This window comes from Dromiciops gliroides, chromosome 1 (assembly GCF_019393635.1).
Source record: "Dromiciops gliroides isolate mDroGli1 chromosome 1, mDroGli1.pri, whole genome shotgun sequence".
NCBI classification, from domain to species: domain Eukaryota; kingdom Metazoa; phylum Chordata; class Mammalia; order Microbiotheria; family Microbiotheriidae; genus Dromiciops; species Dromiciops gliroides.
Window position 1 is genome coordinate 489,752,690 of NC_057861.1, and position 12,577 is coordinate 489,765,266.

The 12,577-nt window shown below is 48.5% G+C and overlaps 1 protein-coding gene across 2 annotated transcripts; it reads left to right on the forward strand.

Moving 5' to 3' along the window:
- The first annotated feature begins 1,076 nt into the window (after positions 1–1,076).
- Positions 1,077–9,699, forward strand: TGFB1I1 (transforming growth factor beta 1 induced transcript 1). Of its 2 annotated transcripts, XM_043979783.1 has the most exons (12): positions 1,087–1,141; positions 1,804–1,854; positions 3,535–3,650; positions 3,738–3,790; positions 3,947–4,077; positions 4,164–4,251; positions 4,474–4,579; positions 4,775–4,972; positions 7,403–7,576; positions 7,814–7,895; positions 8,120–8,268; positions 8,394–9,699. In XM_043979783.1, the coding sequence occupies exons 1-12, from the start codon at positions 1,129–1,131 to the stop codon at positions 8,658–8,660; spliced, it is 1,428 nt and encodes a 475-aa protein (XP_043835718.1). In that variant the 5' UTR covers positions 1,087–1,128; the 3' UTR covers positions 8,661–9,699. The 2 variants fall into 2 exon arrangements, with proteins under 2 accessions (XP_043835719.1, XP_043835718.1); XM_043979784.1 differs by lacking the exon at positions 1,804–1,854 and having other exon boundaries at positions 1,077–1,141; positions 8,394–9,698.
- The last annotated feature ends 2,878 nt before the right edge of the window (positions 9,700–12,577 follow it).

Genomic DNA, 12,577 nt, shown 5'->3' on the forward strand with positions numbered 1-12,577 from the left:
TCCTTAGCACTCAAAAGGAGCCCCATGCAGAGGCCAGACTGAAATTAAAGGCTTCAGAGTTGATTACCTCATGTAGTGTGATTCTTTTTTGTCCCAAAAGGATCTTTTCTCAAACTTTCCCTTATCTCCACCCAGTGACCTATTCCCATTTCCTTATTTCAACTGAGTAGACTTAAGCCTTAAGTCATGTACCTGGGGGCTAGGTGAGATCACAGACCTGTCGACTTGTGGGGTCACTGCTTATGGCTGTGTATGAGGTTGTGGTTAACCTTATAGCTCCGCCACACACCCAGAGCAGATCTCTATGAAGGAACCAGGGGATTCACCTCTATCTACTCCAGAAGAGGAGTCCCTGGGCCCAATTTTCTCTTCCTGGGGGGAGTGGGTGGAGAAGAGAGGGTAATGGTGAAGGGAAAAACTGCTCAAACAGTGACCAAATATTTTTTATTTCGTTTTTGTTTTTTAATGGCTTTGCACAATCCAAGGAAAAACAAGCATTGGCTAGAGTCAGCCTCCCTTGAGGGGGGGAGTTGGGTTTTCTGTGTGCGGGGGGGGGGGGGGGGGGGGGTTGGGGGGGGCCCCATGCCCGGCCTAGGATTCTAGGAGGGTCTCCTTCAGGGTTCTGCATCCCAATCCCTTAAGAAGCTTTTGTGTATGAGTATCTCCATCCCTGTGGATCTGTGTGTGTGTCCGAATTGGGTGTCTCCCGAGGTGTTTCTGTAGTCCTGGGAGGGCTTCCCCGGTCTTCTCTCTCAGTCTAGACTCATCTGTCGCTCGGGCTTTCTCCAGCTGCTCTTGCTTTCGCCAGTGCTGTTGGTGGATGGGTCTCAGTTCCAAGCCTAAGTGTGCCGAACTGGGGTGTGGCTGTTCTGAGGGTGTGTCCCGCCATCTCTATTCTTGTCTGTCACCCCGTTGGGCTCCCCTTAGGCCCCCTTCTCCAGCCCTCTCTCCCGCTAATCCCAACCCGCCCCCCATCCCATCTGGTCCCCGCTTCCTTACATGGTCACGGCCGGGGCCTCCCTCTCCCGGACGTCCCCCCCTCCCCCCCGCTGTCTCCCGCCCCCCCCCAACCGGACACAGCCCCCGCCCTGCTGCTACCCCTCAGCCAGCCAGCCCGGCACCCCAGCCATGGAGGACTTGGGTGAGTGGGGCTAGAAGCCCCGGGACCACGAGCCCCTCCCTTCCAGCCCCCGATGCCTCCATCCGCCTCTCCCAACCCCATCCCATCGTTTCCTCTCCCTGAGCTCGCTTTCTGCTTCCCCGCACCGCACCCCCTCTCTTGTCTCTCCTCACTTCTATTCAGCTCTGCCTCTTCTAATACCTTAAGTGCTCTCTTCATTTCTCCATTTCTGTCTCAGTTCCCTCTCCTCGGCCACTCCACGCCTCTCGTTGCTTCTCTCCCTTCCTCTCTTGCTTCTTTCTCCCTCTTTCTCTTTCCCTCCTGTTCCTCCTGCCCAGCTCCACGTCTCCCTTCCTGCCTCTCCCTTCCTGCATTTTTCTCCAGTCCTTTCCACCCTTCTCTCCCGGGGAACCGAGGTTCACTGGTCGAAAGGCTGGAGGGACCAGGGAGTGGAACGGAGGGGACCAGGCACCTGGGATCTGAGAGGGGAGGCGTTAGGTTGGTGGCGGGGAGGATTCCTGGGTGTGGGTCTGCAGAAGAAAGCTTCGAGCTGGAGGGCAAGATACCTGGGTCAGAGGAGAAAGGCGGGAGTGGGGGAGGGGGAAAGACTAGGAGGGGGTGTCAGGCCACCGAGGGGGGGGTTACACTGCGCTCCCTGTGACTGTCTCTCTTTCCCCTACCAGGTGACTCCGCCTCCCCCTTATCCCCTCTTGGACCACGTATTGTGGTCTTTGGTAGGTAACCCAATCCAGGGGGTCCTAGTTGGGGGAAACATCCGATCAAAAGAGTAGGGGAGTCTGGCAGATTACTTAATGAAAGGGCTAAGAAGAAGGATGAGGTCCCTCTGAAGAGGTTTGGAAGAAGGGGCTGGGGAATAGATCAACCAACTGGAAACTGAGGCCAGAAGGCTAAACAATTAAAAAATGTGAGAAAGGACCAGTTTTGAAGTTGAGTTGGAGAAGAGAGGATGACAATAATCCAAAAGAGCCAATAAAGTATCTGGGAAAGAGGGCAGGACTTAGTGTACAGATAACATCTGAAAGACTACAGTTCTGGGCATACATGTCAAATCACAGTGTCATAGGGCTAGAGCCAGAAGGGACCTTAGAGGCTCTTAATTTTTACAGATGGGGAAACTGAGGCCCAGAGGTTAAGTGACTTTCTGAGGTGGGATTTGAACCCAACTCTTCTCAACTCCAAGTCTGGTGACCTATCTACCATACACTTGTTTACACTTGTTTCTTTGTGAATAATAGATCTAGAGTTGGAAGGCATCTCTCTCAGACCATTTAGACCAACTCCTTCATTCCACAGATGAGGAAACTGGGGCTTAGGCATATACAGTGACTTGACCTAGGTCATAAAAGCTAAGTCCTCTGACTCCTAGGAGCAGTTAGATGTCAAAGTGAATAGAGCATGGGGCTTGAAATCAGGAAGATTCATCTTCCTGGGTTCAAATCTGGCCTAAGACATTTGCTAGCTGGGTGACTCTGGGCAAGTCACTTAACCCTGTTCACCTCAGTTTCCTCATCTGTAAAATGAGCTGGAGAAGGAAATGGCAAACCACTCCAGCATCTTTGCCAAAAAGAAGAAAAAAAAAGTCAGGCATGACTGAATAACAAAACCTGAATTGGAATCTCGGCTGTTACTATCTGCCTGACTTTGACCAATCACCACCTCTCTGAGCCTCAATTTCCTCCATCTATCAGATGGCAATAGCTGCATCACAGTCTTGTTATAAAGACCAAGTGAAGGGGCAGCGAGGTGGCACAGTGGATAGAACACCGGCCCTGGAGTCAGGAGTACCTGAGTTCGAATCCGGCCTCAGACACTTAACACTTACTAGCTATGTGACCCTGGGCAAGTCACTTAACCCCAATTGCTTCACTAAAAAAAAAATAAAATAAAATAAAGACCAAGTGAGATAACTGGAAAATATTTTGTAAATCTTAAGATGTGCTATGAATGTCAGGTATAATGTCACTAACTTTTTCTGAGCCTCAGTCTTAAAATGAGTGGGTTGTAGAGAGTAATAAAGGGATTAGATTAGATGATCTATAATGTCTCTCACAGTTTATAATCCTATGACCTCACAGAAGCTGTTTTGAAGATTAGATGACACAATGGCTATACAAATACAAGGGCTTTCATGGCTGGAAGTACACCACCCAACCTGGCTCAGCTCCCAGGATTGGCCAAGGATGAAACAGCTTGGCCATATTGTATTGCTCCCAGCTTTACTCTTGGATGGTTTCCCTGGAGCCTCTCTGACCCTGTGATTGTCTAACTTTTGGTTTCTGACCCCAACTCTGACTTGAGATCTCTTTCAAACAATCACTCCTCTAACCTAGAACAACTCAACTCCTTAACCTCTAAGTTATCCTCTAGTCCACTCATTCAGAGTCTTCTTATAGATGCTCTCTTGTCCGACCTGGAGTCTACAACATCCCACATCCCCCGGGCTGGGGCTCTTAGGGACCAGCCCCAAGAAGCCACCACTGCTCCTCCTCCCTATACCCAGCCACAGCAGGTAAGAAGAGCAGAGCTAAGGGTGCAGGTTTTCTCTATTGTCTTCGAAGCTCCTCTACAGCCTCAGATATATTGCTTCTCTCTGCAGAAGATGGCCAGAGAAACCTCTGAGGCCTCAGGAGACAAAGACCATCTATACAGGTGAAGAGACTGGGAATGTCTTTAGAGGCTGGTGGGATTGAAGTTTACCCCTCCCCAAGTTCAAGGGGCCTGTTCCTTCCATGCCACTTGGGGTCTGCTCTGGGTCTTCTCTATTCCTGAGTTTCACCCCCCTCTAATTCTCCCTTTCTGCTCTAGCACGGTGTGTAAGCCTCGTTCCCCCAAACCAGCAGCACCCCCATTCTCCTCCAGTGGTGTCCTTGGTGCGGGGCTTTGTGAGCTGGACCGTCTACTGCAGGAGCTTAATGCCACCCAATTCAATATCACGGGTAAGAGGAGAGGGAGAATTGAGGATACAGGGAAGAAGCAGGAAGAGGCAAGTAATAGGGAAACTAACAACTCTCCTTCCAACCAGATGAAATCATGTCTCAGTTCCCATCCAGCAAGGCAGCTGATGGGGAGCGAAAGGAAGAGCAATCTGAGGAAAAGAAAAGGCCCAGCACGTGAGGTTCTTGGCAACAGGGTTGGAAGGGCTAAGGCCTGTTAGCTGGATCCCCAGGTCTGGGGTACAAGTGGGAAGCATGGAGGCTGCAGATCCAGATGCCTGCATTCCTTGGGGTTAAGGGTCTGGTAAGAGGGAGGACCAAGAGCTAGGGTTCTTCGGTCTGGGACATGGGAGGATTAAAAAATGGGGGAAAATGTTCACCCAGACTATCTCTCTGCAGCCCCCCAAGCCCGACGCCACAACTGTCAAAACCTTCAGCCACCTCAGCTACCCTGGAATTGGACAAGCTGATGGCTTCTCTTTCTGATTTCCGTGTCCAGAACCATGTGAGCTGAAGGAAAGGGTCAGGGGTCTCCAGGGAGGGTATTGGCTCTGGTTAATCCCAGCCTTTGTGATCCCCATACCCACCCAACTGTCAGAGGTCAACCCCAAATTTTCCCCTGTCTCCAAGTCTACCCCCTTCAGCTCATTGAAGCACATGGGGACCAAATGGCAGGTACCTCTATTTTATACCCTAATAGCTTCCTGCTTCTGGGCCTACCCCGAAGCCAGAGCTGAGCTCAGTGAGTGATACCTCACCACCGCCCACCTCAGGGTCCACCACTGAGGGAAGCCTGGACACCATGCTGGGGTTGCTGCAGTCAGACCTCAGTCGACAGGGAGTCCCCACCCAGGCCAAGGGCCTTTGTGGTTCCTGCAATAAACCCATTGCCGGGCAGGTGAGTAGGCCCTCCCCCCACCCCAAGTAGAAGAAAGATACAATAAGACAATAAGATACACACACATAAACTAGGTTACAGATTCCTGTAGGAGAGTTATAAAAGTGTTAAATTTATTAATTATAGACAGGTTGTGTGACTTCAGCTGAGGCCTCACTACTGTTTAGCAAATCTTGTATGTATCTTTTATATACTACTCTCCCATTCCACACAACACCCATTCTAGACCTCTTCTAAGCACACACATCCTTTGACACCCCAACCTCTGAACTCTCCGCAGATGATCTCATCTCCTGTTTTACTGAGTTCAGGTCAGCCTCACCTCAAAATCTATCTTTAGAGGTAGGATGCATAGGGTAGTGTCTTTCTTGGGAGTCAGGAAATACTGGGTTCCAATCTTGCCTCAGACACTTCCTACCTATGTGAGCCTGAGCAAGTCCCTTAACCTATTTGACCTTCAGTTTCCTCCTCTGTAAAGTGGAGTTCATGATAGCACTTACCTCACAGAGCTGTGAGGATAAAAATGAGATACTATATGTAAAGTGCTTTTCAAACCTTAAAGAGCTATACAAATATTAGCTGTTATTAACGTTCTGGCTTTATGGGGCAGCTATTATTCTGACTAAAGCTGCTCCCCCTATTTGGGATTCTGATTCCATTCCTTTCATTCTGTTGAATATTTATATATTTATATTATATATGTATATATAGCTTCCATCTCATCATATATTTTGTATATTAGATGTAATTATAACATATCATATATAAATAATATATATCTCACAGTATCCCCCAAACATCTCACTGTAGTTTTAAGCTTTTAATAGCTTAATAGCTTTTGTGATATAATATATATATTTGTGTGTGAGTGTGAAATATATATACTTAAAACTTCAGGGGGCAGCTAGGTGGCGCAGTGGATAGAACACCGGCCCTGGAGTCAGGAGTACCTGAGTTCAAATCCGGCCTCAGACACTTAACACTTACTGGCTGTGTGACCCTGAGCAAGTCACTTAACCCCAATTGCCTCACTTAAAAAAAAAAAAAGTTTAAAAAAAAAACTTCACTAAGATTTTTGGGACACTTTGTATATTCTCATATCATTCCTAAAATTTTTTTTTAATTTCCTTGACCCTTTCCCCTTAAACTGTCATCCCTCCCTCCCCCTCCTACATTGCCAAAAAGTAAACAGTCTGCATTCTTTGCCTTCCCTTCCTCATCCCCCATTCAGCTTTCTGCCCCTTCCATTTTGACTTCTTTTCCCACCAGTCTACTGAAATTTTTCTCTCAAAGGCCACAAGTAACCACTTTTTTTTTTCTTCTCCCAAATCTGATGGACTTCCTTCAGTTTTCCTCCTCCTTGGCATTTCTGTAACTGACCATGAAATTGTGATCTGCAGGACCCTTGGAGAGAGGGAGATCTCAGACCCATTGAAGTATTACTTATGCAGAGAACATTGGGATCGTCAGTTTAGATAAGAGTTAACAAGTGTCTTCATAGAGTTTATAGAATAGTAAGGGAGATGTGACACATCACCTTAATATAAAACTATACCTAACCAAGGATATGAAGTTTTAATTAAAAAGCTAGGAAAAGAGTATTATCATATGGGAGAGGGAGAAAAATCAGGGAATGACATGACCGAATCTTTGTGCCGAAAAGATGATTCTGACAGTAGTATAAAGAAGGGAGGGAGGGAGGAAAGGGCTGGTTATTGTGAAGTCCAGAAGGACCAATGCAGCAGCAGATGGATCATGATCCTGTACCAGGGTGATGTCCCTAATATACAAGAGAGGACTGCTGGGGGGAAAAAAAAAGGTGGTATTGAGAAGTATTGGCAACTAACTGGATATAAGAGCTGAGGGTGAGAGGGAAGAGTCAAAGATTACCCCCAAGGTTTCTAATCCATTAAACTAGAAGCCAGGCAGCTAGGTGTTGCAATGGATAGAGCACCGACCCTGGAGTCAGGAAGGCCTGAGTTCAAATCTGACCTCAGACACTTAACACTGGCTGTGTGACCCTGGGCTTAACCCCAATTGGCTCACAAAACCAAAACAAAACAAAAAACTAGAAGCCATGTGAATGACACTTCCAGGCACACAAGGTGTGAAGACAGGAGAAGGAATGTGGTTAGGAAGAAAGATTAACCTTTAAATTGACTCTCCTTATCTACAAAATTAGCAAACTGGGCTAAATAAAGATCCATTTTTGCTGTAATCCTGTGTTGCTATAATAAACTCAGTTTGAGGCATACCGAGTTCCAGATGCTAGGCGGGAGGGGTGGAGGGAGTGGGGGGAGACAGATCCAGGTGGTGTTTAGAAGCAGCCAGGGTTTAGCATCTAGTTGGTAAACAGAGACACCAGAAGCAGCGTCAGCTAGGCTCCGATGCATCCTACGATTTGCCCCCCCACCCCCTTGTTCCCTGCAGGTGGTGACAGCTCTAGGCCGGACCTGGCACCCAGAGCACTTTTTATGCGGAGGGTGCTCCGTGGCTCTGGGAGGCAGCAGCTTCTTTGAAAAGGACGGTGCCCCTTACTGCCCCGAATGCTACTTCGAGCGCTTCTCCCCTCGATGTGGTCTCTGCAATCAGCCCATTCGCCACGTGAGCCCTGTAGCCTGGAAGCGCCCTTCCACACCCTGCTCTCGCTCAGTCTCTATTCACCCCCACCCCCACCCCATACACCCCACTCTCAGCCCCCAGCCCCCACCGGCAATCTTTAAACTCTAGGGAGCCTTTCACTTCCAGCCACCTGGGACCTGGCCCTCCCCGCCCCCGCCCCTTCAGATAACATGTAAAGCGTGTTGATATTTATTATTATTATTATTACTACTACTACAGAAGATGGTCACCGCCCTGGACACCCATTGGCATCCTGAACATTTCTGCTGCGTCAGCTGCGGAGAGCCCTTCGGAGAAGAGGGTGAGAAAGCGCCCCGGGTACCCAGCGGCAAGCAGTCGGTTCCCGCACACCCCTAGCACCACCCCTCAGACATTTCTCCCTGGTCTTCCCCCGCCACCTTTTGTCATGATGCCACTTTGCCCTCCCAAACTGCCCCCGATTCCACTTTGGGGGCACCCACTGCCCTCCCGTGTTCCTATCTTTCCCCTGATTCTCCCCACCCCCCGTCTTGCCCGGACCCACAGGGTTCCACGAGCGGGAGGGCCGCCCCTATTGCCGCCGGGATTTTCTGCAGCTGTTCGCCCCACGCTGCCAAGGTTGCCAGGGTCCTATCCTGGAGAACTACATCTCGGCGCTGAGTGCGCTCTGGCATCCGGACTGCTTCGTGTGCAGGGTGAGGAGGGGCCGGAGAAGGGCTGGGGCAACCGGGGGAGGAAGGGATGGCCCCGCGCACTCCAGGCCGCCCCCTCCCCAGCTTGCCCCCTAACCCTGCTCTGGTGTGTTGGTCCCTTCCTCCAGGAGTGCTTTACTCCCTTCTCCGGAGGCAGCTTCTTCGAGCACGAAGGGCGCCCGCTCTGCGAGAGCCATTTCCACGCTCGGCGCGGCTCTCTCTGCGCCACCTGCGGGCTCCCGGTCACCGGTCGCTGCGTTTCCGCGCTGGGGCGCCGCTTCCACCCCGATCACTTCACCTGCACCTTCTGCCTGCGCCCGCTCACCAAGGGCTCCTTCCAGGAGCGCGCGGACAAGCCTTACTGCCAGCCCTGCTTCATCAAGCTCTTCGGATGAGCCCGCACCCACGAGGAGGTCCCGCCGCAGGGACGGAACCCTAATCCAAATAAGGCCTCACCCCTTAAAAAGAGCCCGGTACGAGGAGAGGCCGCACAGCTGGGGGAGGCCACTCCTCTCCCACAAAACCTGGTTCCTGATTAGACTCCGTCCCCAGTGAGACCTCACCTGGGAACCAGACCCCAGTGCAAAGAAGGGTCCTTTCCCTCCCCCAGAGTCTGACTCTAGACTAGAACGTATCCCCAGCGCCCTTCGCCTTTTTTTTTTAATTTTTTTTTTTTAGTGAGGCAATTGGGGTTAAGTGACTTGCCCAGGGTCACACAGCTAGTAAGTGTTAAGTGTCTGAGGTCAGATTTGAACTCAGGTACTCCTGACTCCATGGCTGGTGCTCTATCCACTGCGCCACCTAGCTGCCCCGCCCTTCGCCTTTTAATTAGAGCCCAGTACCATCAGACTCCCACCCTTAGACAGGTCCGATCCTTCCTCTGGTTCAAGAATGGACCACGTGTCCAAGTCCACACCTATCATATAATGGGACGACCTCAAGAGAGATGTTCTCCCTCCTCCCAAAAAACAAGGCTTCCTGGAAAGTCCCTTTCCAGAAGCAGCCTAATTCTTCCTGAAGCTCCATCCCTCTGGGGAATGTAGAGAGGCAAAAGAGGGCATAACGAATTTGTGCCTCCCCACATGGGAAGGGATGGTGGGAAGAAGTGAAGTCTTAACCTAGCCTTGTAATGGGTTGGCCCAGGTCACCTACGCACAGCAATAGACTTTAAGGGGATATTCAACTTAGTAGGGGGCTCTTGTCTAGGTTTCCCCAAATGTGGGTAATAGAATCCCTTGCTGGGTTTTAAAGCACTTGCATTTTACCGAGAAAGGAAAGAGCTTATGGGAATGGGACCAGGTCCAAGAAAATTGAGGATCCAGGTTCTGCTTTAGGGTGCTTTCTGAGCACTCTGGGTGTCCTTCACTGCTGTCCTCACTTATCTCTATATAAACACACATTTCACGAATTTGGCTTCCTGTGTTTGTGATTTAGCAAGGGAAGTCGGGTGCCTGGCTCTGCAGCCTTTGCCAATTCCCAATGGTAATTCCTAATTGCCATTCTTCTACTTCTGGAACACACACCCTTACTTCTGAACCTGGAAACACAAGCTTTGGCCTGCCATGGAAATAGAAGGACCCTTGCTCTCACCCTTTCTGAAATCTAGGGCTTAGGTTCTGACTATGTGACTCCATGGAACCGCTGAGAGCCAGAAAGGACATTAGTGAACCACACAATTTGAGCTGGGAGATTCATTAGGGACTGTTCCGATCACCACCACCTTTTTTTTTTTTTTTTTACAGGGGAAAAAGCAGTATAGAAAAGGGAAAGGGATTTACCCAAGACCACCTACAGAGCTGGAAATATCAAACCCAGTTCTCTATCTCCTGGCTTTCTGCCTATCCATTCATTAATTCAACAAATTTTTGAGCAATCACTCTATGCTAGAAATCTATAGCTCTTAGTCATTGCCCGATTAGGATCCTCTGTGGTGGAAGAAGTGAAGAATTGGTTACTGAAGAACCCACAGGCCCTAGTTACATGAATGTAGAGGGGCTGTGGGTATGTGAAATATAGCAACCTTTCCACCCCACGCTGCTCAGTTTTGCTTGTTTCCTTAGTAATTCTCTCTCATCGAGTTCAAAAGTAGCCTGCTGGGGATGCTCTGAGTTATTTTATTCCCCAAATTGCAGAAATTCTATATTTAATAGGCTTTGCCTCCCACCCCAAATAAGTCTCTTCTCCCACGACCAAGCTTCTCTTCTCTCAATCCACAAATTTATAGGCTTAGAAAAATGACTGTTGTTGGCCATGTAGTTTATTACTAGTATCAAATAAATAATAAACATAAACACTCAAAACAAGGCTGCAATAGAGATCAAAGCCAATCATTTCTGTGCTTTGGGAAAACAGGGAAAGACAAGGTGCTGAGTGGAATTACTGGGTTGGTACAGTCTCAGTGCCAGTTGTCAACTGGATGGAATCAGGCTCTAACCTGTGAACGGCCTGAGCCAAACAGAGCAGGCTAGAGAAAGGGAAGTCAGGAATTAAATAGAAGTTTTATGTTCAGAGTGAGGAAAAAGGCTTGCAAGCAAGACAGAGCTATAGACACATGCTGGGGCCCTGTCTCTTTTTGGGGGGACTTGAGGTAGTGTGGGGAGATTTCAACATGTATACCAGTGGCTGCACAGTGAGCTATAGCCCTGACAATGAGGGATAACAGCAAGATTATGACAATTTTGATTCATTACAAGATTTTCTGAGTTTTTCCAGTGCTTGTCGTAGCTCAGAGAACACCTGGTAAATTATGTGACTGGCTCAGAGGGTGAGATCATCCAGAGGGTGATCACAAAGGATTGTTGTCTTGCCAAGCTCAGGGCACAGCTGGCCCACTGGGCCTTAGCTCTGGAAATCAGGGTGTCTTCTAATATTTTGTCACAGTCTGCTCCTCTGCTACATAATTTTTTCTGATTTGCTGGTCCACTTGCCTATTTGCATCTTGATACCACTCCACTTCCTTGAATGGTATCCCCTCAAACTTAGCAGAAAATCTCTCCTTGCCATTGGAACCCCAAAACAAACAGCTCTCCTCAGACTTCCTGTTTAGCCCAGGGTTCTTCTGTCCTTCTAGGGAAGTTCTCCAAAGTGTCTATGACCCCAGTGAAAGGTACAGCCTAAGTACCCAAGGTATCTGTGATTCTGGATCTCAGTAACTCATAAGTGTAATCCATATCCTAAGACTGAATGGCTCACACATATTTAGTTAAATTTGGGGTTTGATCCCCAAAATGATTAGTTTCTCTCTTTGGCTCATTGCCTCTACCTGGAGCATCTTCAAAACTAAAGTTTAGGTGTAGCTCTGTGCAGGTTTCCCGAAATAGGAATGTCATCATCCCCTTACACACACAGACATTCAATGTACAATTTGTGTACGTGACTACAACCTTTATTCCACCTCACAGAAAATGTGTAAGCCATGACGGTCTCTTAGGAGACTATGAACAAATACAGGAAACATCCAAAATGACTCATCTGCACTCCCCGGAAGAGAACTGAACTGGGGGTTTTAACTGCCAGGATAATCCTCTCATTCCAGTGAGTCTCTCTTTCTCAGAGTCCTACCTCCCTAAGGTTTACAGTGCCTCCCTGTGGTTTAGATTCTCACTTGTCTCACTACTTGTCCCCCACCCCCACCCCCAAGGTAAACAAGTAAACATTTCTTTGGAGCTTGCTGAACAAGTAAAATTCCAGCTCTCAACCACATCCCCTCTCAGCCTGGGTCTTCAGTTGGCTTCATATGACAGATGTCTTCTAAAGTCCAATTCCTAGAACCACTTTCTTTAGAGTTTCTTTCACTCTAAGATGTTTCCTTTAACGTGTATTGACCAGAAAGATACAGGGTATTCCTGGTGTACCATCTGTTTTGTCTTCAGCCCTCTTTCCATTGATGGTTAGGATTTTTTTTTTTTTAGTGAGGCAATTGGAGTTAAGTGACTTACCCAGGGTCACACAGCTAGTAAGTGTTAAGTGTCTGAAGTCGGATTTGAACTCAGGTCCTCCTGACTCCAGGGCTGGTGCTCTATCCACTGCACCATCTAGCTGCCCCTGGTTAGGATTTTAAAAATGTATTTATTTATGGCCAAGGTAGCACTTTTGTGTGGCTAACGAGGCTGATAATAAGTCCTACAAATCTTAGTTGATAGCTCTAAATCCAACATCCTTCAATTACCTAATGGACCAAGAAATCCATTCTGGAGCTAAAGAGTTAGTTATAGTAGAGTCTGGCAGCAAAGATCTTCATCTTTGGGGTAAGGGGGGAGGTGGAGATTGGAGAGGGAAGATAGATTGAAGACTTGAGAAGCTTAAGTATCAC

Coding starts and splice junctions, on each gene's coding strand:
- TGFB1I1 (XM_043979783.1), top strand. Junction 3,651..3,737: donor CCTATACCCAGCCACAGCAG/GTAAGAAGAGCA, acceptor TTCTCTCTGCAG/AAGATGGCCAGAGAAACCTC. Junction 3,791..3,946: donor GACAAAGACCATCTATACAG/GTGAAGAGACTG, acceptor TTTCTGCTCTAG/CACGGTGTGTAAGCCTCGTT.